This window comes from Chlorocebus sabaeus, chromosome 5 (assembly GCF_047675955.1).
Source record: "Chlorocebus sabaeus isolate Y175 chromosome 5, mChlSab1.0.hap1, whole genome shotgun sequence".
NCBI classification, from domain to species: Eukaryota; Metazoa; Chordata; class Mammalia; order Primates; family Cercopithecidae; genus Chlorocebus; species Chlorocebus sabaeus.
In genome coordinates this window covers 18,232,724-18,253,693 of record NC_132908.1, presented here as the reverse complement: position 1 = coordinate 18,253,693, position 20,970 = coordinate 18,232,724, and the positions used below count along the sequence as shown (strand labels likewise).

General features: G+C 42.6%; 1 protein-coding gene across 8 annotated transcripts in view; it reads right to left on the bottom strand.

Annotated features, from left to right (window-relative positions):
• The window catches only part of IQCK (IQ motif containing K), a 138,004-nt gene that overhangs the window by 56,786 nt on the left and 60,248 nt on the right, over positions 1-20,970 (bottom strand). For 7 of the 8 annotated variants that reach the window (XM_007987030.3, XM_073015213.1, XM_073015208.1 and 4 more), the window contains one exon: positions 11,370-11,454. The exons of the other annotated variant lie outside the window; for it this stretch is intronic. In XM_007987030.3, coding sequence (XP_007985221.2) covers positions 11,370-11,454 — 85 coding nt within the window. The remainder of the gene's footprint in view (positions 1-11,369; positions 11,455-20,970) is intronic. 8 annotated transcript variants of the gene reach the window in all.

The following is a 20,970-nucleotide window of genomic DNA, read 5'->3' as shown; positions in this document are numbered from 1 at the left end:
ATATACATATAAAATATAGGCCAGGCATGGTGGCTCATGCCTGTAATCCCAGCACTTTGGGAGGCCAAGGCAGGCAGATCACCTGAGGTCAGTTGTTCAAGACCAGCCTGGCCAACATGGAGAAACCCTGTCTCTACTAAAACTACAAAAATTAGATAGGTGTGGTGGGCACCTGTAATCCCAGCTACTCGGGAGGCTGAGGCAGGAGAACTGCTTGAACCCAGGAGGCGGAGGTTGCAGTGAGCCAAGATCACACCACTGCACTCCAGTCTGGGTGACAGAGCAAAACTCCATCTCAAAAAATAAATAAATAAAATTTAAAAATAAAAAATAAAAAAATATATACATATACCACAGAAGAACTAAAATTTGTGAGGTACATCTTTGTGTGGCAACAATGAAAGATATTCCCAATATATCATTAAGGAGAGAGAGCAGGCTTAAAAAAGTGTTTATAATCACAATTTTGTAGAAAATTTTTTTAAAATTTCCATATGAATAGAAAAAATTCTAGAAGGATGAATATTATATATTTTTTAAAAAGCTTATATGAATTGCTGGGCACGGTGGCTCACACCTGTAATCCCTACACTTTGGGAGGCTGAGGTGAGAGAATCCCTTATGTCTAGGAGTTTGAGACCAGCCTGGCCAACACAGTGAGATCCCTTCTCCATTTTTTTTTTTTTTTAATTAGCCGGGCATAGTGGCACATTCCTGTAGTCCCAGCTACTCAGGAAGCTGGGGTGGGAGGATTGCTTGAGCTCAGGAGATTGAGGCTTCAGTGAGCCGTGTTCACGCCACTGTCCTCCAGCCTGGGTGACAAAGTGAGACCGTGTCTGTCAGAAAAAAAAAACAAACCTAAAACTTGTATGCATTATCTTTTTTTTTCCACAAGTGATATGCATTACTTGCACAATTACAAAAATACATATATATTTTAGAAAAATTTGCTCGTTGGGGTAGGCTCTCGTCTCCAGCCATAGCCAAGCCTCCAGCTGACATAGGACACAGTCTTTTCCTGGGACAAATTGAAATGGCTGCTTTGTACCATTGGGCCCAGATTTTCATTTTGTGCCAGCATCCTCCTTTGTGTGCAAGTAATTAAGAGTCTGGATATTTTCATACCGAAAATTGTATTGTCAGGACTCTAGGCTATAAGTGACCGAAGTATTTGTGTGTATGTGTGTGTGTGTGTGTGATGGAGTCTGGCTCTGTTGCCAGGCTGGAGTGCAATGGCACGATCTCGGCTCACTGAAACTTCCTCCTCCCAGATTCAAGCGATTCTCCTGCCTCAGCCTCCTAAGTAGCTGGGATTACAGGCGTGCGCCACCACACCTGGCTAATTTTTATATTTTTAGTAGAGATGGGGTTTCACCATGTTGGCCAGGCTGGTCTCCAACTCCTGATCTCAAGTGATCCACCTGCCTCGCCTCCCAAAGTGTTGGGATTACAGGCGTGTGCCACTGTGCCCAGGCTGAAGTCCATCTTGAAGGGGATTCACTGGTATAGCTGAATGCAGGTCCTCAAATGACCTCAAGACCCAGCCCCTTTCTGTGCCTCTTAGCCCTGCTTACTTCTGTGGTCATTTTTCCAACAGGCTCTTCACACTGTGTTAAGATGGTGCTGACAGTCTGGCCTCTCGGTAACCCAGTGCGAAGAGGGCTGCTCTGTCCCAGCCACTCCAATGAGGATCCCAGAATGGAGTCTCACTAGGTCTGACTGGCCTGATTTCCGTCTGCTGCCCATCATGAACTAAGCCCTTTAGCCAGAAGGATGGAATATGCGTCCAGGCTGATACAGCCCCTCCACAGCTAGGGTGAGACCTGTCCCACCCTCAACCTTGTACTCTGCTGATACCAAGCTGTTTCTCCTTGGGGGTTCCCTCATTTACCCTAGGTCAGTTCGCTCAATGCACAGATTCTTATTGTTCTCTGCAAGTGGAGATCAGAAATCTCCAATATTTTATTTTTTTTTAAATTTTTCAAGGCCTCAAAGGGGCCGCTGTAGCAACCTGGCACTGTATTGTTCATCAAATAACGTGTAATGATTGATGGACTTTGTAATTCTCAGTTGTCACAATGCCTGGAGGGGGAGCTGATGTTGGGAGGAGGGGAGGACTGCTAATGCATGCCACCCTGGGTGACTCCGCTGAGTTAGAATAAAACAAAACAAATGAGTAGAAGGCAGAAAACACCACGGGCGCTTATTCAGACAGAATAAATATTCAGTGGATTTATCTGGTCTCTACTTCTAAAATCATTAAAGAAATTTCAATCATGATGGCGCATAAGAACCTCATATTTGAACTTCACAAGAAAGCAAGGTTTTTTCCTTACCAATTGTATCCAAGATTTCATAAACTGAAGAACACCAGTGATGCAATAGTGCGTGACTTATCACCAATCACACTAGGAAAAGGAGAGTTTTCAGAACGGAACCAGAATTCATTCACAATATTAAAAAACCAACACTCAGTTTTCGCACATTGAAGCAATCTGACTTTTCTTTCTTTCTTTCTTTGAGACAGAGTCTTGCTTTTGTCCCCCAGGCTACAGTGCAATGGCACAATCTCGGCTTACTGCAACCTCCACCTTCCGAGTTCAAGTGATTCTCCTGCCTCAGCCTCCTGAGTAGCTGGGATTATAGGCGCCCGCTACCACACCCAGCTGATTTTTGTATTTTTAGTAGCGACGAGGTTTCACTATATTGGTCAGGTTGGTCTCGATGGTCTCAGACTCCTGACCTCAGGTGATCCACCCGCGTTGGCCACCCAAAGAATCTGACTTTTCAACCACTAGACTCAAATTTTGGATGAAGAAACAGGCTAGGCACAGTGACTCACACCTGTAATCCCAGCACACTGGGATGCCAAGAAGGGCGGATCACTTGAGGCCAGGAGTTTGAGACCAGCTTGGGCAACATGGTGAGACACCGTCTCTACTAAAAACACAAAAAATAGCCAGGTGTGGTGGCACAAGCCTATAATCCCAGCTACTCAGGAGGCTGAGGCAGGAGAATAGCTTGAACCTGGGAGGCAGAGGTTGCGGTGAGCGGAGATCACACTACTGTACTCCTGCCTATAAGACAGAGCGAATGGCCAGGCGCGGTGGCTCAAGCCTGTAATCCCAGCACTTTGGGAGGCCGAGACGGGCGGATCACGAGGTCAGGAGATCGAGACCATCCTGGCTAACACAGTGAAACCTCGTCTCTACTAAAAAATACAAAAAACTAGCCGGGCGAGGTGGCGGGTGCCTGTAGTCCCAGCTACTCGGGAGGCTGAGGCAGGAGAATGGCGTGAACCCGGGAGGCGGAGCTTGCAGTGAGCTGAGATCCGGCCACTGCACTCCAGCCTGGGCCACAGAGCGAGACTCCGCCTCAAAAAAAAAAAAAAGAAAGAAAAGAGCGAGACCCTGTCTCAATAAATAAATACATACATACATACATACATACATACATACATACATAAAAGAACGAAGAGAATGTCCACTTCTATAGAAGTGCTTAATGTGTAGTCATAAATATCCGGGACCTATTTAGAATGCTAATTACAAAATCACGGCTACCAAGAATGGCTCACTACAAATAGCCTTTCAGATCACATGACATCTCTGTTAATGTGGTTGCCTAAAATATATTAACATTTTTATGAGACATCTGGCTAGCTTTGTGTTACATGGGTGAAGATGTCAGATTTCTGGATTTTAAAACTTCATGGCATGAAGATTGTTTAGCCTTCAAAAGGAAGAAAATTCTGACACATGCTACAACATGGATGAAACAACCTTGAGGACATTAGGCTCAATAAAATAAGCCAGTCACAAAAAGACAAACGCTGTATGACCTCCTTCATATAACATATTGAGAGTAGTCAAATTCATAGAGACAGAGAATACGATGGTGATTGCCAGGGGCTAGGAGGAGGGAGAATGAGAAATTATTATTGAATGGGTACACAGTTTCCTTTGAGAAAGAGGAAAAAGGATATGGATGGTGGTCATGATTGCAGTATATTGTGAATGCACTCAATGCCACTGAAATGTACACCTAAAAATTAAGATGGTAAATTCTGTTAGATGCATTTTGCTATATACACACACCAAAACAAACAAACAAACAAACTTGTAGAAAGACTCTATTTTTCCTTCAGGGCATTTGAGAGAACATAAGTAAAAGTTTTTGTCACTGGCAAATCTAGTAAAACCTACATGGCAGTGGGTAAGGGAGCTTCAAGATTCATTTTGTGCATTCCTGAAAGCCCTTTTGCTAGTCATAGGACGTTTACTTTTTACTGCTGAAACCAGGTCAAAAATCAAGAACTTGTATCAAAATAACACTTGGTCAAAAGGAATAAAATGATGACTTGCTTTATATTTTCTCCATAATATTTGCTTATTTTCTCTTATATAATTCACATACCACAAAATTCACCCGTTTGAAGTTTACCATTCAGTGGTTTTCTTACATTCACAAACCTGTTCAACCGTCACCACTCTCTAAGTCCAGAACATTTCATTCCTCCGAAACGAAGCCCTGTAGCCATCTGAAGTCACTCATTCTCCCCTTTCTCCAGTCCCTGACAACTACGAATCTAGTTTCATCTCTAGATTTCTCTATTCTGGATATTTCATTTAAGTGGAATCATTTACATGTAAAAATGCGACCTTTTCTCTCTAGCTCGTTTTACTTAGCATTATGTGTTTTTTTGGTGTTTTTGTTTTGTTTTGTTTTTTTGAGTTGGAGTCACGCTCTGTCACTCAGGCTGGAGTGCAATTGTGCAATCTCGGCTCACTGCAACCTACGCCTCCTGGGTTTAATCAATTCTCCTGCCTCAGCCTCCTGAGTAGCTGGGATTACAGGTGCCCACCACCATGCCCAGCTAAATTTTTTTTTTTTTTTTTTTTTTAACCAGTGACGGGGTTTCACCATATTGGCCAGGCTGGTCTTGAACTCCTGACCTCAGGTGATCCGCCTGCCTTGGCCTCGCAAAGTGCTGGCATTACAGGCGTGAGCCACTGTGCCTGGCCTCCTTTTACTTAGCATAATGTTTTAAGGATTCATCTGTTTTGTAGCAGGTAACAGTATTTTCTTTTCATATATGAATGTACCACATTTTTTTTCTCCTTTCATCAGTTGATGGGCATTTGAGCTGTTTCCATTTTTTGGCCACTATGAATAATGCTTCTATGAACATGCATGCACAAGTGTTTGTGTGGACAGATGTTTTTTAGTTATCTTAAATACATACTAAGAGTGAAGCTGCTGGATATAAAGTGGATACTCTATGTTTAACTCCTTGAGGAACTGCCAAACTCTTTTCCAAAGTGGCTGCACCATTTTACATTCTCATCAGCAGTGGATAAAGGTTCCAAGTTCTCTATATTTTCACCAATACCTGTTATTGTGTTACTGTCTTTTTGATTCTAGCCATGCTAGTGGATATGAAGTGGTATCTCATTTTGGTTTTGATTTGTATTTCCTTATGACTAGTGATGTTGAGCATCTTTTCGTGTTTATTGGCCATTGGTATATATTCTCTGGAGAGATGTCTACTCAAATCCTTTGCCAATTTTGTAAATGGGTCATTTGTACTTTTACTGTTGGGTTGTGAGAGTTCTTTATATATTATAAATATGAGACCTTTATCGAATGCCTGAACTTGCAAATATTTTTTCCTGTTCTGTGGGTTCTTGTTTCACTCACTTGATGATGTTCTTTGAAGCACAAAATGTGTTTTTAATTTGATGAAGTCCAATTTATCTATTTTGTTCCTTTTGTTGCTTTTGCTTTTTGTTATATAAACTGTTGCTTAATATAAGGTCATGAAAATTTACATCTATGTTTTCTTTTAATATTTTTATAGTTTTCACACTTTCATTTAGATATTTAAGTAATTTTGAGTTAATTTTTCGTATAAGATATGAAGTAAGGGTCTAACTTCATTCTTTTGCATGTGAATATCCAGTTGTTCCAGTATCATTTGTTGAAAGGACTATTCTTCCCCGCATTAAATAGTCTTGGCACCCTTGTTGGAAATCAATTGACCATAAATGTAAGAGTTTATTTCTGGACTCTCAATTCTATTCCATTTATATACACATTTATCCTTATGCTAGTACTACTCAGTTTTGATTATTGCACTTTGTAGTAAGTTCTGAAATAGGGAAGGGTGAGTCCTCCAACTTGGTTCTTCTTTTTCAAGATTGTTTTGACTGTTTTGGGTCCCTTCGCATCTTCATACAAATTTTAGGACTGGTTTGTTAATTTCACACACACAAAAAAAAACAAACAAAAAACCCAGCCGAGAGTTCGATAGGCATTGTGTTGAATCTGTAGATCAATGTGGGGAGTACTGCCATCTTAACAATATCAAGTCTTCCGGTCAATGAACACAGGATGTCTTTCCATTTGATTAGGTTTTATTTAATATCTTTCAATGATGTTTTATAGTTTTCAGCATGCAAGCCTTGCACTTCTTTTGTTAAATTTATTCCTAATATTTTATTCTTTTAGATGCCAATGCAAATGGAATTATTTTCTTAATTTCATTTTCAGATTGTTCATTGCTAAGTGTATAGAAATTCAGTTGCTTTTTGTATACTGATCTTGTATCCTGCAACCTTGTTTATTAGTTCTAATAGGTTGTTTTTAGTGAATCTTTACAATTTTCTATATATAAGGTCTTGTCATCCATGACTGGAAATATATTTACTTTTTTGTTTCCAATCCAAATGCTTTTATTTATTTTTCTTGCCTAATTTTCCTGACTAGAACCACCAGTACTATGTTAAATTGAAGTGGCAAGAGAGGACATTTTCCTCTTGTTCCTAATCTTGGGGGAAAATATCCAGTCTTTCACCATTAAATGTGATGTTAGCTTTGTGGTTTTCATAACTTTACCAGGTTGAGGAAATCCCCTTCTATTCCCAGTTTGTTAAGTGTTTTTGTCATGAAAACATTTTTATCAAATGCGTTTTCTATATCCATTGAGATGATCTCTGGTTTAAGTTCATTTTTAATTAAAGAAAATCATACTACATTCTCTTTATAAAAAAATGTGTTCAGTGTCGCTGGGTGCAGTGGCTCATGCCTGTAATCCCAGCACTTCAGGAGGCCGAGGCGGGTGGATCACCTGAGGTCAGGAGTTTGAGACCAGCTTGGCCAACATGGTGAAACCCCCTGTTTCTACTAAAAATACAAAAATTAGCTGAATGTGGTGGCATGCGCCTGCAATCCCACCTACTCGGTAGGCTGAGGCAGGACAATCGCTTGAACCCGGGAGGTGGAGGTTGCAGTGAGCTGAGATCACGCCACTGCACTCCAGCCTGGGTGACAAGAGCAAAACTCCGTCTCAAAAAAAAAAAAAACAACAAAAACAAACAAACAAAAAAGTGTTCAGTATACATAAGGCTAGATGGAGTCTTCCTAATTCTTTCCCAACCACCCCAAGGTACTCGCTGTTGTCAGATTGCTGTTTCCTTTTAGCTAATTTCCTATCCGTGTGTGTGCATGTGTTCAAAATATACAATATGCTTTAACAAAAAATGGCATAATAGTGTCAAATTAAATTCGGCCTAAACCTGCCTCCATGGATCATGAACTGCAATCTACGAGTACATTCTTGTAACAAGTAGCTGAGTCTCAGCCAATCACAGCAGACAAGCTTCAGTCAATTGCAGGCTGCCAACTGATGAGACCATGTCCATATAAGGCAATGCCAAGCTGTAACCAATCAAGCTGTTTCTGGATGTCATTTCCACTTTCTGTCTATAAATAAGGCCTGCCTAGGTTGCTGGGTAGAGCTCTCTGAACCTCTCTCCTGCGTCTGAGTGCTGCCCAATTCATGAATTGTTCTTTGTTCAAATAACTTCTGCTAAATTTGTCTAAAGTTTTTCTTTTAACAATGGATGTATGCTGTTTCCTCTCCCTGGAATGCCCTCTTGGTCCCAGCTGACATACCAGTGCCCACTTCCTCTTTAAGACTGAGGAAGTCCCTCTTTTCTGTGGTGCCTTCTAAGGTCATCCATAGATGAGACATCTTTTCCTTCTAGTGATGGCTCAAAATTGTTCCCCCTTTTGTAGCCCCCTTTGGTTATGATTTTAACAGGGGAGGTGTTTAGATTTGAACAGCCTGAACTTTCATACAGTATACATTGATAGCCCCCAAACATCTTTTTAGCTATAAACACATTTATAGCTATTATGTGATGATGGTGCTACAGCCACAGTTAAATTTCGAGCCACTTTGACATCGTTTTATATGGCAGCATTTGTTGGTATGATAAGTGGAATTCAGCTGCTTTGTTGGTATGATAAGTGGAATTACAGACTGCTTTTCATACTGTGTTCATATCACTAAGAATGAATCCCAAAGCTCCTTGTATGTGGGAGGATGAGGGTGGCTGGAATCTTACCATGGAAGAATCAGGGATGAACAGTTCCCCTTTTATTAATAACCGTATCCCCCCCTGTTATTACTGGTTACATACTGGGCTTCTGGGTATGAGTTCATTTGAAATAAACAGCACACACCTGTTTCAAGGACAGGCTTGAAAATGACTATTTTATTGCACTTAGCTCTTACCTTTTCTTTATTGAGACAGAGTCTCACTCTGTCACCAAGGCTGGAATGCAGTGGCACAGTCTTGGCTGACTGCAACCTCCACCTCCTAGGTTGAAGCTATTCTCATGCTTCAGCCTCCCAAGTAGCTGGGATTACTGGCATGCGCCACCATGCCCAGCTAGTTTTTGTATTTTTAGTAGAGACAGGGTTTCACCACGTTGGCCAGGCTGGTTTCAAACTCCTGACCTCAAGTGATCCGCCTGCCTTGGCCTCCCAAAATGCTGGGATTACAGGTGTGAGCCACCACTCACAGTCTGCTCTTAACATTTCATAAAAGTAGAAAAGTAAAATTGCTGATTCTAGTGTAACAAGTATAAGTCTCACAAATCAAAGATGGAATTCCAGTAGTATCTGAACAGCAGGAATATTTTGCCTTGGTTAGACAGACTTGGATGTAAGCTAACCTTCTGGTGTTCAATGAAGAAAAAAGACCACATTTATACAATATGTATGAAATACTGAAAACCTACATTATAAAAAACTATGTCTAAATCACAGGGAATAATAGGGGTTTCTGTAACAGGGTATTTTTTTTTTTTAACTCTTTGGGCATAGACTGCCCCTTTAATGTGCAAATACGTTATTTAACTTTCACACTTCCTTTTAGCTCATGGTTTCTGGAATGTACCATGCACAAAAGGAGTGGAATAACTGGACAATATTGACTCACACAGTAAGCTCTTGTGTTCAGGGATAGTTCCACTAATGGGCATGTAGCAAATATTTGTTGATTGATTGTAGCTTGTTAGGATTAATCCAACTTCTTAATTGATAGCTGTTTGCTGATGTGTTTATCAGAGTCTCTTTTTCCTACACTAGCTGTGTATGGAGTATGAAGAGATTTGGCCTCTATGGAAATCCACTGGGACCTTTCCCTCTGGCGGTATTTGCCACTGCTGATGTTAAATGTAAGCTCATTCCACGATATATGATGCTCAGATTTGGGGAAAGTCATCTTGCTACCTAGAATGGGAGCTTTATGGAAGCTTGTTAACATTGATACACTAATTGTCAAATAATTGGAGAGGCTGTATACTTTTTGGAATGAGATACACATGCTACTCTCATATGTATTTGGTGAGAACTTCTTACACTATATCCTTCCTGAAGGGCCACATGACAATATTATCAGGAGTTTTTTTTTGTTTTTTTTTTTTTTTGAGACAGGGTCTTGCTTTGTCACCCAGGTTGGGGTACAGTGGCACAATCCTCTCTCACTGCAGCCTTGACCCCTTTGGCTCAAGTGATCCTCCTGCTCAGCCTCCCAAGTAGCTGGGATTACAGATGCCCACTACTGCACCTGGCTCATTTTTGTATTTTTTTGCAGAGACAGGGTCTCACTATGTTGCCCAGGCTGGTCTCTAACTCCTGCCTCAAGAGATCCTCCTTCCTTGTCCCTCCAAAGTGTTGAGATTACAGGCATGAGTCATCTTGCCCAGCCAGGATCAGGAGCTTTAAAAAAAGCTTACCTTTTCATCTAGAAATTCCACTTCTAAGGTTCTCCTATATAAATGACCAGATGAATGTGCAAAAATGACTGAACGAAGGTGTCTATTGTAGCATTTATTACAATAATAAAAAATATTGTAAATAACCTCAAAGTCTCAAATAGAAAAATGGTTAAAAAAGACAAGTTATAAAGGCAAAGGCTATTTTCTTTTTTTCTTTCTTTTTTTTTTTTTTAAGGCGGAGTCTGGCTCTGTCGCCTGGGCTGGAGTGCAGTGGCCAGATCTCAGCTCACTGCAAGCTCCGCCTCCCAGGTTAACGCCATTCTCCTGCCTCAGCCTCCGGAGTAGCTGGGACTACAGGCGCCCACCACCTCGCCCGGCTAGTTTTTTGTATTTCTCAGTAGAGACGGGGTTTCACCGTGTTAGCCAGTATAGTCTCGATCTCCTGACCTCGTGATCCGCCCGTCTCGGCCTCCCAAAGTGCTGGGATTACAGGCTTGAGCCACCGCGCGCCCAGCGCAAAGGCTATTTTCTATGTTAAGTATTTATATGTCACTATGTGAATTCAGATTTTTAAAGTTTGAAGTTTTATATCAAAATGTTAACAATAATTATCTTTTGGTGATGGAGCTATCAGTGACTCAAAAATTTTTATTTCTTTTATCCGACTTACCTGAATTTTCTAATTTTTTTTCTAAAATGACAATGTAGTTTTCTCTGTATATATCAATACAGGCCAGTCAACCCAACTTTAAAAGGTGGAAAGAGTACTTTTAATAACTACAAAATAAGTTTTGGTAAAAATTATTTGTTTTTTTTTTTTTGGAAACAGGGTATCTCTCTGTCTCCCAGGCTGGAGTGCAGTGGCACAATCTCCACTTACTGCAACCTCTGCTTCCTGGCCTCAAGCCATCCTCCCACCTCAGCTGCCCAAGAGCAGCTAGACTACAGATGTGTGCCACACGGGCTAAGTTTTGTATTTTTTTTTTTTTTTTTTTTTTTGGCAGATATGAGGTTTCGTCATGTTGCCCAGGATGGTCTTGAATTCCTGGGCTCAAATGATCCTCCCACCTTGGCCTCCCCAAAGTTCTGGGATTACAGCCATGAGCTACTATGCCCAGCCAGTTTCGGTAAAAATTCTAAATCACTCTTTAAGACCCATTTTACAGAGAATCCTATTTCTGAGGTCTGGATGTTAGCCACAACATCCCGTTCCTAACTCACCTAAGGTTTCCCCTGGACCCTCCTCCTCACAAAAGTTCCCTGTTAAATCAAATACCACAGTTGCATATGATTCTTACCAAATAGGCTCTCCAGAAGGATTGAATGTAGAGGGCCGCTTCCTCTTCTGTCAGCAGGAGGGAGAGTGGGATTGGCGGCCGTGGGCTGAAAAGCAATAAAATGGTCATATACCCATGAGAATCCAGTCCTTCAGCCTTGGCGTTGCCTTTGACAACATAATGACCTCTCTGATTAAGTGCTTCATCCATCCCCTTTCTTAGCAGGCAACAGTGTCATTTTAGATAGAAAAGTGTATGCTTGAGTTAGCGTTTATTATTTTAAAATCTGGGAAGGATTTAAAAAAAAAACAAAACGGTGTAATCTTAAATCACTGTTAGCCTATTCTTCTTTTGAAGGACTTAGGCTGCTATACGTGCATTTTAGTCCTGAAGGTGCAACATACATGTTACTGACATGAGACTATTTGGAAACAATGCAAGAGACAGAGGAGCAGCTGCTTTTATGTACTGCAGTATGACTGAGACATAATAAAGAACTCTTTCTCCAACTTGCCATTGAAATTAAGGACTACAGTTCATCTCTTTCCTGAAAGGAACACTGGAATTTATCTCTGATTAGTGTGCATTCCAGGTTAATGTGGTTTAAATTCAAGCACATTTTTAAGTTCTGTAACAACAGAAACATCAGGGGTTTGGTGTAGGTCTTGCTGCTCACCACACAGAATGCCAATCACTGAGCTGATGAGTATTACCAGGGAAGAAGACTCTAATCTTAATCGAGTGCTACAGTCAGGAGGAGATGGGATCAATCCTAAATCCACCTCCCAAATGGACAAAAACTAGGGGTTTATACAGCAGGGAAGAAATGTGACAATGTGTAAGAAAACAAGAACTAGAGAGGAGCTAGGAAGCAATCATGATGAATGAGGGCTCTGGCAACTCATTGTCTAGATGTGGTGATCTGATGAGTTTCAGTTCTTTGATACTGCCTTTTTTTTTTGAGAGGCCTGGGGGTCCTTCCCTGAGGAAGGAACTCAGATAAATTAAGTTTTAAGCTTTAAGACCGGAGGGGTCAATTTCTATGTTTATCTGAAAACAACAACAACAACAACAACAAAAAACTATGGGACGACTGGGTTGGTTTCACTGCTTCATCTTAATAAGAAATAAAATATCTCAAGTGCTGGATCAGTTGATAGTGTCTGCTCTTGTGGGATTTTTCATATTATAGGATTTTAAAAAAAAATCAAAGATACCACATTAAAAAATTAAGACTACTCATTTTCCCCCCTAAAAGTTTAACAGAGGCACTAACAGATGACAAGGACTTACAAATCTGTCTTAATTCAGGTTCTTTATGTTTCCCCCAAAGCAAAGCATAGCTGCCTCTGAAAAGCAAAGGCCAAGACAGTTCAGATATAAAAGAAAGAAACCCTCAAAGGACGTGGATCACATGGAGGCTGCTTCCAGTATAGCACCCCAGAAATGACTTTGCAAGTAAGGGACTCCCAAGTGCCCTGGCCTCAAAACTATCCCAAATAACAGCTAGAGCTTACAGTAACTCATGGCACAGACAGGTTGACTAACCTACCCAAGGTCACACAGCTTGTAGGTGCCTAGTCAGGATCTGCGCCCAGACCTCTACAATCTCAAAGCCCAAGCATCCCTTACCATGGAGTGCTGACACATCAGGCCTCAACTGGGTAAACAAATGCAGATGCCTGGCCTGCCACAGACTGCAAAGGTAACTGGCAACAGTGCATGATTCTCCAGGACCCAAGGGTTTTATTTCCCTCCAAAAACTCTGACTTAAAAAAAGAAAAGCTTGATGTAGTATATTTGTTTGAGTGAATGAATGCTCTTTTGAATTATTCCAGAACCAAAGAAATCAAAGCCACAAAGAACATAGAAGTTATCAGCACTATTTCTAGTGAGTGCAGAGCTGTTGCCCGGCTCTGGTTTTCTGGCTGGACAGGTCCTTTTTAAGAGACCAAGTAAAGGTGATTCTTCCATTTCTTCCTCCCTCCCACCCTCCCTCCCTCCCTGCCTCCCTTCCTTCCTCTTTCTTTCTCTCTCTTTCTTTCTTCTTTTCTCCCTTCCTTCCTCTCTCTCTCTCTCTCTCTTTCTTTCTGATGAAGTCTTACTCTGTCCCCCAGGCTAGAGTACAGTGGCATGATCTTGGCTCACTGCAACCTCTGCCTCCCAGGTTCAAGCAATCCTCCTGCCTCAGTATCCTGAGTAGTGGGACTACAGGAGCTCGCCACAATACCTGGCTGATTTTTGTATTTTTGGGTAGAGATGGGGTTTCACTGTGTTGGCCAGGTTGGTCTTGAACTCCTGACCTCAGGTGATACGTCCACCTCTGCCTCCCAAAGGGCTGGGATTACAGGCATGAGCCATCATGCGCAGTCTCTTTTACATTTTTTAAGTAAATTTTCTTAAAATTGTAGAGACAGGGTCTCGCTATGTGGTCTCCAACTTTTGGCCTCAAGCAATCCTCCCACCTTGGCCTCCCAAAGCACTGGGATTACAGGCATCAGCCATCAGCCCAGCCCAGGCTCCCTGTTTTCCACATTAAATGTCTCTCCTCATCCAGTGTCCTGATTCTCTATATCTCAGTTCTGTGACACCAACAAATCACATCCCTGAAGTAATTTCCCTTCACTAGTTAAAATTCAACAGCTTCTAGAGAGACCTTGGTGTTTATAAGGAGACCTTGGTGTGTTGGCAGTGAATTCATGGGAATGATGCTCTAATGCATTCTCACTGGCTGATATTTACTGAGAACTTTCTGGATCCCCTCCCAGCAGCCTTGCTCCTCATGTTCCAGCCCTGCGGGCGTCACTGGTAGAGGGTCGTGACTGCAAGTTGTCCAGGTCCTTGGCATTTTGAACAAAGAATTGTACAAAATGCCCAAGAAAGCAAAGAAAGAATGAAGCAACAAAAGAACGAAAGCAGGGATTTATTGAAAACAAAAGTACGAAAGTACAAAAGTACACTCCGCAGTGTGGGAGCGGGCCCAAACAGCGGCTCAAGGGCCCGGATACATAATTTCTTGGGTCCAAATACCCCCTAGAAGTTTCCCATTGGCCACTTCATGCTCACCTCATGTAAATGAAGTAAGTGGTAACCAGCAATCAGTCTGATTGGTTGTAAAAAGCGGCCAACCAGAGGCTGAAGCGAAGTAACAAAATTATACTTCTATGCAAACAAAGACTCGGCCGCAATCAGTCTGGTTGCGGACAGCCAATTTCCCATCTGCTGTGCAGAAAATTTTGGGAGTTGAAAAGGGAGGAGCTTCTGGTCCTTTTGTTACTTAGGCATGGAAAGTTAGGGTTTTCCTTTCAATTTAGTCCTAGGATGTGAGACAGCCTTAGGTTCCCTGCCTCCAGACCCTATTCTCCTGCCTCATTGGCACTTGGCAGCTCCTCAAATGTGCGGTGCTTCTCCCACCTCAGGGCCTTTGCTAAGGTGCTTTCCTCTGCCTCCAGTATCCCCCTACTCCTAGCCAGAGGCACCCTGTACAGAGGTCCTCGCTGTTCTCTGCTCAAGGGCAGCCAGCTGATCGGCCAGAGGGTGCTAAAACCCAGCACACGCTCTGCTCCTGGGTGTGTGGCCACATCTGCCCTAAGGTGAGGATACCTTTTCCTAATTTGCTCAAATGCACCTTGGGGCTGGTGCGAGGCCTGACACCTCTTTTTCTTGGTTCCCTCTTATTCCTGCTTCTGATCTCCATTCAAATGTTATTGAGGCAGGGCGCTGTGGCTCATGGGCCTGTAATCCCAGCACTTTGGAAGGCCGAGGACGGTGGATCACCTGAGGTCAGGAGTTCGAGACCAGTCCGGCCAACATGGTAAAACCCCATCTCCACTAAAAGTACAAAACTTAGCCAGCTGTGGTGGTGTGTGCCTTTAATCCCAGCTACTCGGGAAGGTGAGGCAAGACAATCGTTTGAACCTGGGAGGCAGAGGTTGCAGTGAGCCAAGATCGTGCCACTACACTCCAGCCTGGGCAACAGAGCAAGACTCCATCTCAAAAAGAAAAAAAAGTAATTGAAAAATGTCCTTTGATTACATCAGGGCCCAAGGAAGCTTCCTATAATTTTCCTTCCTGGTCCTTGGCCCAATTTGGAGATAGAAGTTCTTGTAATTACCTAATCAATGCTTGAATCTTCTATTGGTCTGAAAGCTCCACAAGGGTACACATGGGTCCTGTGTTTGCTCCTCTTGGTGTCCCCGGCACGTAGGACAATGTCTGGCACATAGTAGGCACACTCAACAAATACTTGTGGAATGAGTAGTTGCCTCTGTGCCCAGCTGTGTGTTAAGCACTTTCTACACGTGATTTTGTTAAATCCACACAACATGAAGAATGAGTTGTTATCCTTTGTTTAGAGTTGAAACAACTGAGGCATAGAGGGGTAAAGGGACTCTGTGTTCAAGGTCATTGAGCGTTTCCAGCTGAGAATGCAAACTGCCCAGGAAACAGTGGCCCAGAGAGAAGACAGGGCCAGCTCACAAGGTCAGTAGCATAGAAGTCAGGGTCTAGCAGCTGCTGAGTGTTAAGGAGAAGAAAACACAATCACTTGCTTCAAAGAAAAAAAAATGGGGGCAGGGAGGGTGGAGAATCATAGAAAACGCCCTCTTTGTTGAACTTTACAGTAATAACTTGGCAGATATTCATTTATCTGAACCTCCACAGGGAAATCCTATGTCAGGAAGGCTAAACAGAGTAGAATTTGTCACTTGTATTGGAGGGGAGATTTGATAGTGCCTTTCTGTTCAGCAGCAATTTTCCTGCTTTAAGTATGTTTTTCACAACTGATGTCATGAAATCCTCAAAGTAACAGTATTCCTGTTTCGGAATAGCAGCAGGAAAACAGAACTGCAAATCTCAGAACACAACGGGTGAGCCCAAACAAAGGGCTTTCACCAGTAATGAAACCCTGAACTGCTTTGCATCACAACGACATCTCCAAAAAGCAAAATGAGATTTCTAATAGGCCTTTAAGCAGTAATAAGAGGCCACCTTTAGTGACATCCCTGCTTTCATAGCTAGATAATGGGGCGCTGTCTAGCTCCCAAACCAAGAATAAGTATGAGAAAGCCATGGTAAATCAGGCCAAATAAAAAGGACTTACTCTTCGAAGAGTAGTCCTGGGAATTATCAATCATTTCGGCGGGCCAGCTTGAAGGGAGAGAAGCCACGCCAGACCCTTTCCTCTCTCTTGGAATCAGTGCAACTGGCTTAAAGTCAAATAAAAATAAAGAGGCGACTGCTCATCACCAGGGAACTAGGGAGGGGAGAGATGAACACGTCAATCACAGAAGGAGGCAGCTGAGGCCTTAAAGTGCTTAAATCAGACATCCCCAAAGCAGACGTTTTTGCATGTTCAGACGGGCACGACAGGACTGCTGGGTATGTTTCCAAGGAGAATTGTTTTACTAGTAATGCTCATTTGTCATGTCCTCCTCCTTTTTTTCTCAAATGTGAATACATTTGAACCGTAAGAATCAATGCTAGCCGGCACGGTGGCTCCCGCCTGTAATCCCAGTACTTTGGGAGGCCGAGGTGGGTGGATCACCTGAGGTCAGGAGTTCCAGTCCAGCCTGGCCAACATGGTGAAACTCCGTCTCTACTAAAAACACAAAAATCAGCCGGACATGGTGGCGGGCGCCTGTAACCCCAGCTACTCAGGAGGCTGAGGCAAAAGAATCGCTTGAACCCAGGGGGTGGAGGTTGCAGTGAGCCGAGATCGCACCAATGCACTCCAGTCTGTGTGAAACAGTGAGACTCTGTCTCACAAAAAAAAAAAAAAAAAAAAAAAAGAATAAATGCTATAATTCTGAGAAGGAACAAAAATTAATTTTTCTGATTGTGTTGTGTATATATAAATGTATGTGCACATGTGCACGCATATACATGCTTCTTTCCCCTTTTTCAGATGCAAAGTAAAAGCTCTGCAGGACATGAAGATACAGCATGCTAACAAAATACATACTAAGGAAATCTGAGACGTTAGTCTTCATCAATTTCTTCATCCAGTTCAAAGACAATTAAAGAGGTGCCATCAAAAATCACATTTAATCAGAATAAAGAAGAAAGGAAGAAAGCTTGCTTGAGATTGAAAATGAAATTTTGGAATCAAAATTCTATCCACTTTTCTTTCTCTCTTTCTCTTTTCTTTTTTTGACAGGGTCTTGCTCTGTCACCCAGGTTGCAGTGTAGTGGCATGATCATAGCTCACTGCAGCCTCAAATTCCTGGGCTCAAGCCATCCTCCCACCTCAGCCTCCTAAACAGCAGAGATTACAGGTACTCACCACCATTGACAGCTAATTTTTTTTTTTTTTCTGTATTTTTGTAGAGACAGCGTCTCACTGTGTTGTCCAGGTTGGTCTCAAACTCCTGGGCTCAAGTGATCCTCCCACCTTGGCCTCCCAAAGTGTTGGATTACAGGCAGGAGCCACTGTGCCCAGGCTCTCCATTTTTCTTTTCTTTTCTTCTTTTTTTTTTTTTGAGACGGAGTCTCTGTTGCCCAGGCTGGAGTGCAATGGTGCGATCTCGGCTCACTGCAACCTCCGCCTCCCAGGTTCAAGCGATTCTCCTGCCTCAGCCTCCTGAGTAGCTGGGATTCTAGGCATGCACCACCATGTCTGGCTAATTTTTGTATTTTTAGTAGAGATGGGGTTTCACCATGTTGGTCAGGCTGGTCTCGAACTGCTGACCTCGTGATCTGCCCACCTCAGCGTCCCAAAGTGCTGGGATTACAGGCATGAGCCACCGCGCCTGGTCTTCCACTTTTCATTAACTAAGAGATTAAGTTGTTTTCTTGGAACATGAAAGCACAACCCAGATGTAAAGCCATTTACAAAGATGGCACATGCTCTAAATCAATCATCATGAAGTTTTGCAATTCACTAGTATTTGATAATGTCCACTTGTCACAGTCAGCAAGAGACCTTACCCAGTCCTCGCCTTCCATCCCAACTGGCTTACCAAATGCTCTATATTGAGGCATGACTTTTTTTTTTTTTTTTTTTTTTGACGGAGTCTTGCTCTGTTGCCCAGGCTGGAGTGCAGTGGCACGATCTCAGCTCACTGCATCCTCCACTGCCCAGGTTCAAGTAATTCTCCTTCCTCAGCCTCCCGATTGGCTGGGATTACAGGTGCCTGCCACCACACCCGGCTAATTTTTGTATTTTTAGTAGAGATGGGGTTTCACCATATCGGCCAGGCTGGTCTCAAATTCCTGACCTCAAGTGATCCACCCACCTCAGCCTCCCAAGGTGCGGGGATTACAGGTGTGAGCCACCAGACCTGGCCGAGGCATCACATTCTTGACTTATAAACTTAAAATATTTCTAAAAAGTACAACAGAGGTTATCTGGAATGATACTCCCCGACCATATGGTGACTAGCTGTTAGGACGAAATCTCATAGGATTCTTTCAATTCCAGCCTTCTGTGAACACACAAATAGCTCCAAAACCTGTGGAACATTACTCTCTGTAGCCTTAAAGCATATTTAGAAATCATGGTTACCAGGATATGATGTTACTTTGGCCCCTTCACTAATCTCCACCCTGCGAGATCAACAAGCGGTTATTACCCCAGCATCAGGCTGAATCATCCTTCTACTTACACACAGAGCTGAGTCCCATTTTACCAACTCCATCATTGAAGCTGAATACATGTCCAGATAACAGAACTTACCAAGCAGCAAAGTGCAAGACCACGTGCTCCCATGTAGGTTTCAGATATAACCATTTTTTTAAAAAAAACCAAGGCTGTGATACTTGGTATTTCTTGATAACATATGCTCAGATTGTGGTGTTATTTAACGTCTTTGTAACTGATTACACATTTTCTCTAGTGTGACTAAATGAAAAGTTTAAGGAGACCCACCTACTCCCGGTCTCCCTCCCCTGGATTTAAAGGGTGGGCCCAGGCATGGGGGATGTTCAGAAGAGCAGACCACCTCCCTCCCCACCCTTTTCAAACCTCTCACAGGGGATCTTCACCTTTTTTGTGTCACAGATCCCTTTCTACTTTGGCGGTTTGGATTCCTTCTCACAATAATGTTTTTAACAACATAAAAGTAAATACATAGGATTATAGCAAACCAATTATATTGAAATAAAGGTATCAAAATATTAAAATAAGAGCTGGTGATACAGTAATATACGTGCTTCTAAATTATGCAGTAAATAACAAGAGCTAATAGCAGGCCAGTTAACTACTGTAATTTGAAAGGTGTGACAAGTGTAAATGGTATTTCTCGATCTCTGCAACAACTGTGATGTGACATAAGAATGTCTGTGGTTGCTGTCAGGGACAAACTCACAGATACTATGGAAACTACTGAGGTTTGTTGCCCACATTCATACTTAAAGGAGACGCTGGATTTAAGTGAGAGATTAGTGAAAATAAAGAGGGAATTTATTTCCCCTTCCAAGTTCTGGGACCCCTGAATCATAGACAGTTAGTTGTGGCTGGAGCTGGGGAAAGATGGGTTTCATATCCAGTTGGAGACTGAAGACTAAGGATTTAAAAATAAACAGGATGGGCCAGGTGCAGTGGCTCATGCCTATAATCCCAGCACTTAGAGAGGCCAAGGAGGGAGGATGGCTTGAGGTCAGAAGTTCAAGACCAGCCAGGGCAACACTGTCTCTATAAAAAACAAAATAAATTTTTGGCCAGGCACAGTGGCTCACGCTTGTAATCCCAGCACTTTGGGAGGCAGAAGCGGGCAGATCACTTGAGGTCAGGAGTTCGAGACCAGCCTGGCCAACATAGTGAAATCTTATCTCTACTAAAAATACAAAAATTAGCCAGGTGAGGTGGCGCATGCCTATAGTCCCAGCTACTTGGGAGGCTGAGGTTGCTGCAAGCCGAGGGCGCACCACTGCACTCCAGCCTGGATGACAGAGCAAGACTCCATCTCAAATAAATAAACAAACAAACAAATAAATAAAATTTTAAAAAATACTTGTGATTTAAAAAAATAACCAAGAGGCCGGGCGCGGTGGCTCATGCCTGTAATCCCAGCACTTTGGGAGGCCGAGGCAGGCGGATCACAAGGTCGGGAGATCGAGACCATCCTGGCTAACACGGTGAAACCCCGTCTCTACTAAAAATACAAAAAATTAGCCAGGCATAGTGGTGTGCACCTGTAGTCCCAGCTACTTGGAGGCTGAGGCAGGAGAACAGCGTGAACCTGGGAGGTGGAGCTTGCAGTGAGCCAAGATCACGCCACTGCACTCCAGCCTGGGCGACAAAGTGAGACTCCGTCAAAAAACACAAACAAACAAACAAACAAAAAAACAAAACAAAAAACTGAAATAAATCCTATTGGTGAAATGAGACGATCTAAAAAGAGAGAGTGACCAGAAAGTTTCAGAATTTGGCCCCAAATTATTAAAGAGCTGCTATCCAGATGGCAGATGGAGTCAATGTAATATAGTGTGGTGGTTAGTGGGAAAAAAGAAAAAACTTTTCATATTTTTATTCCCAATAATTTGTGATTTTTCAGTATACCCATTAAATTTTCAAAAGAGAACTGTTATTTCCCCACTCTGTTTCAGTAAAGGGATCCCATTCAGCCAGTTGCTCAGGCCTGAAATCTCTGTTGCATTCTTGACTCCTCTCTCTCCTCCAACA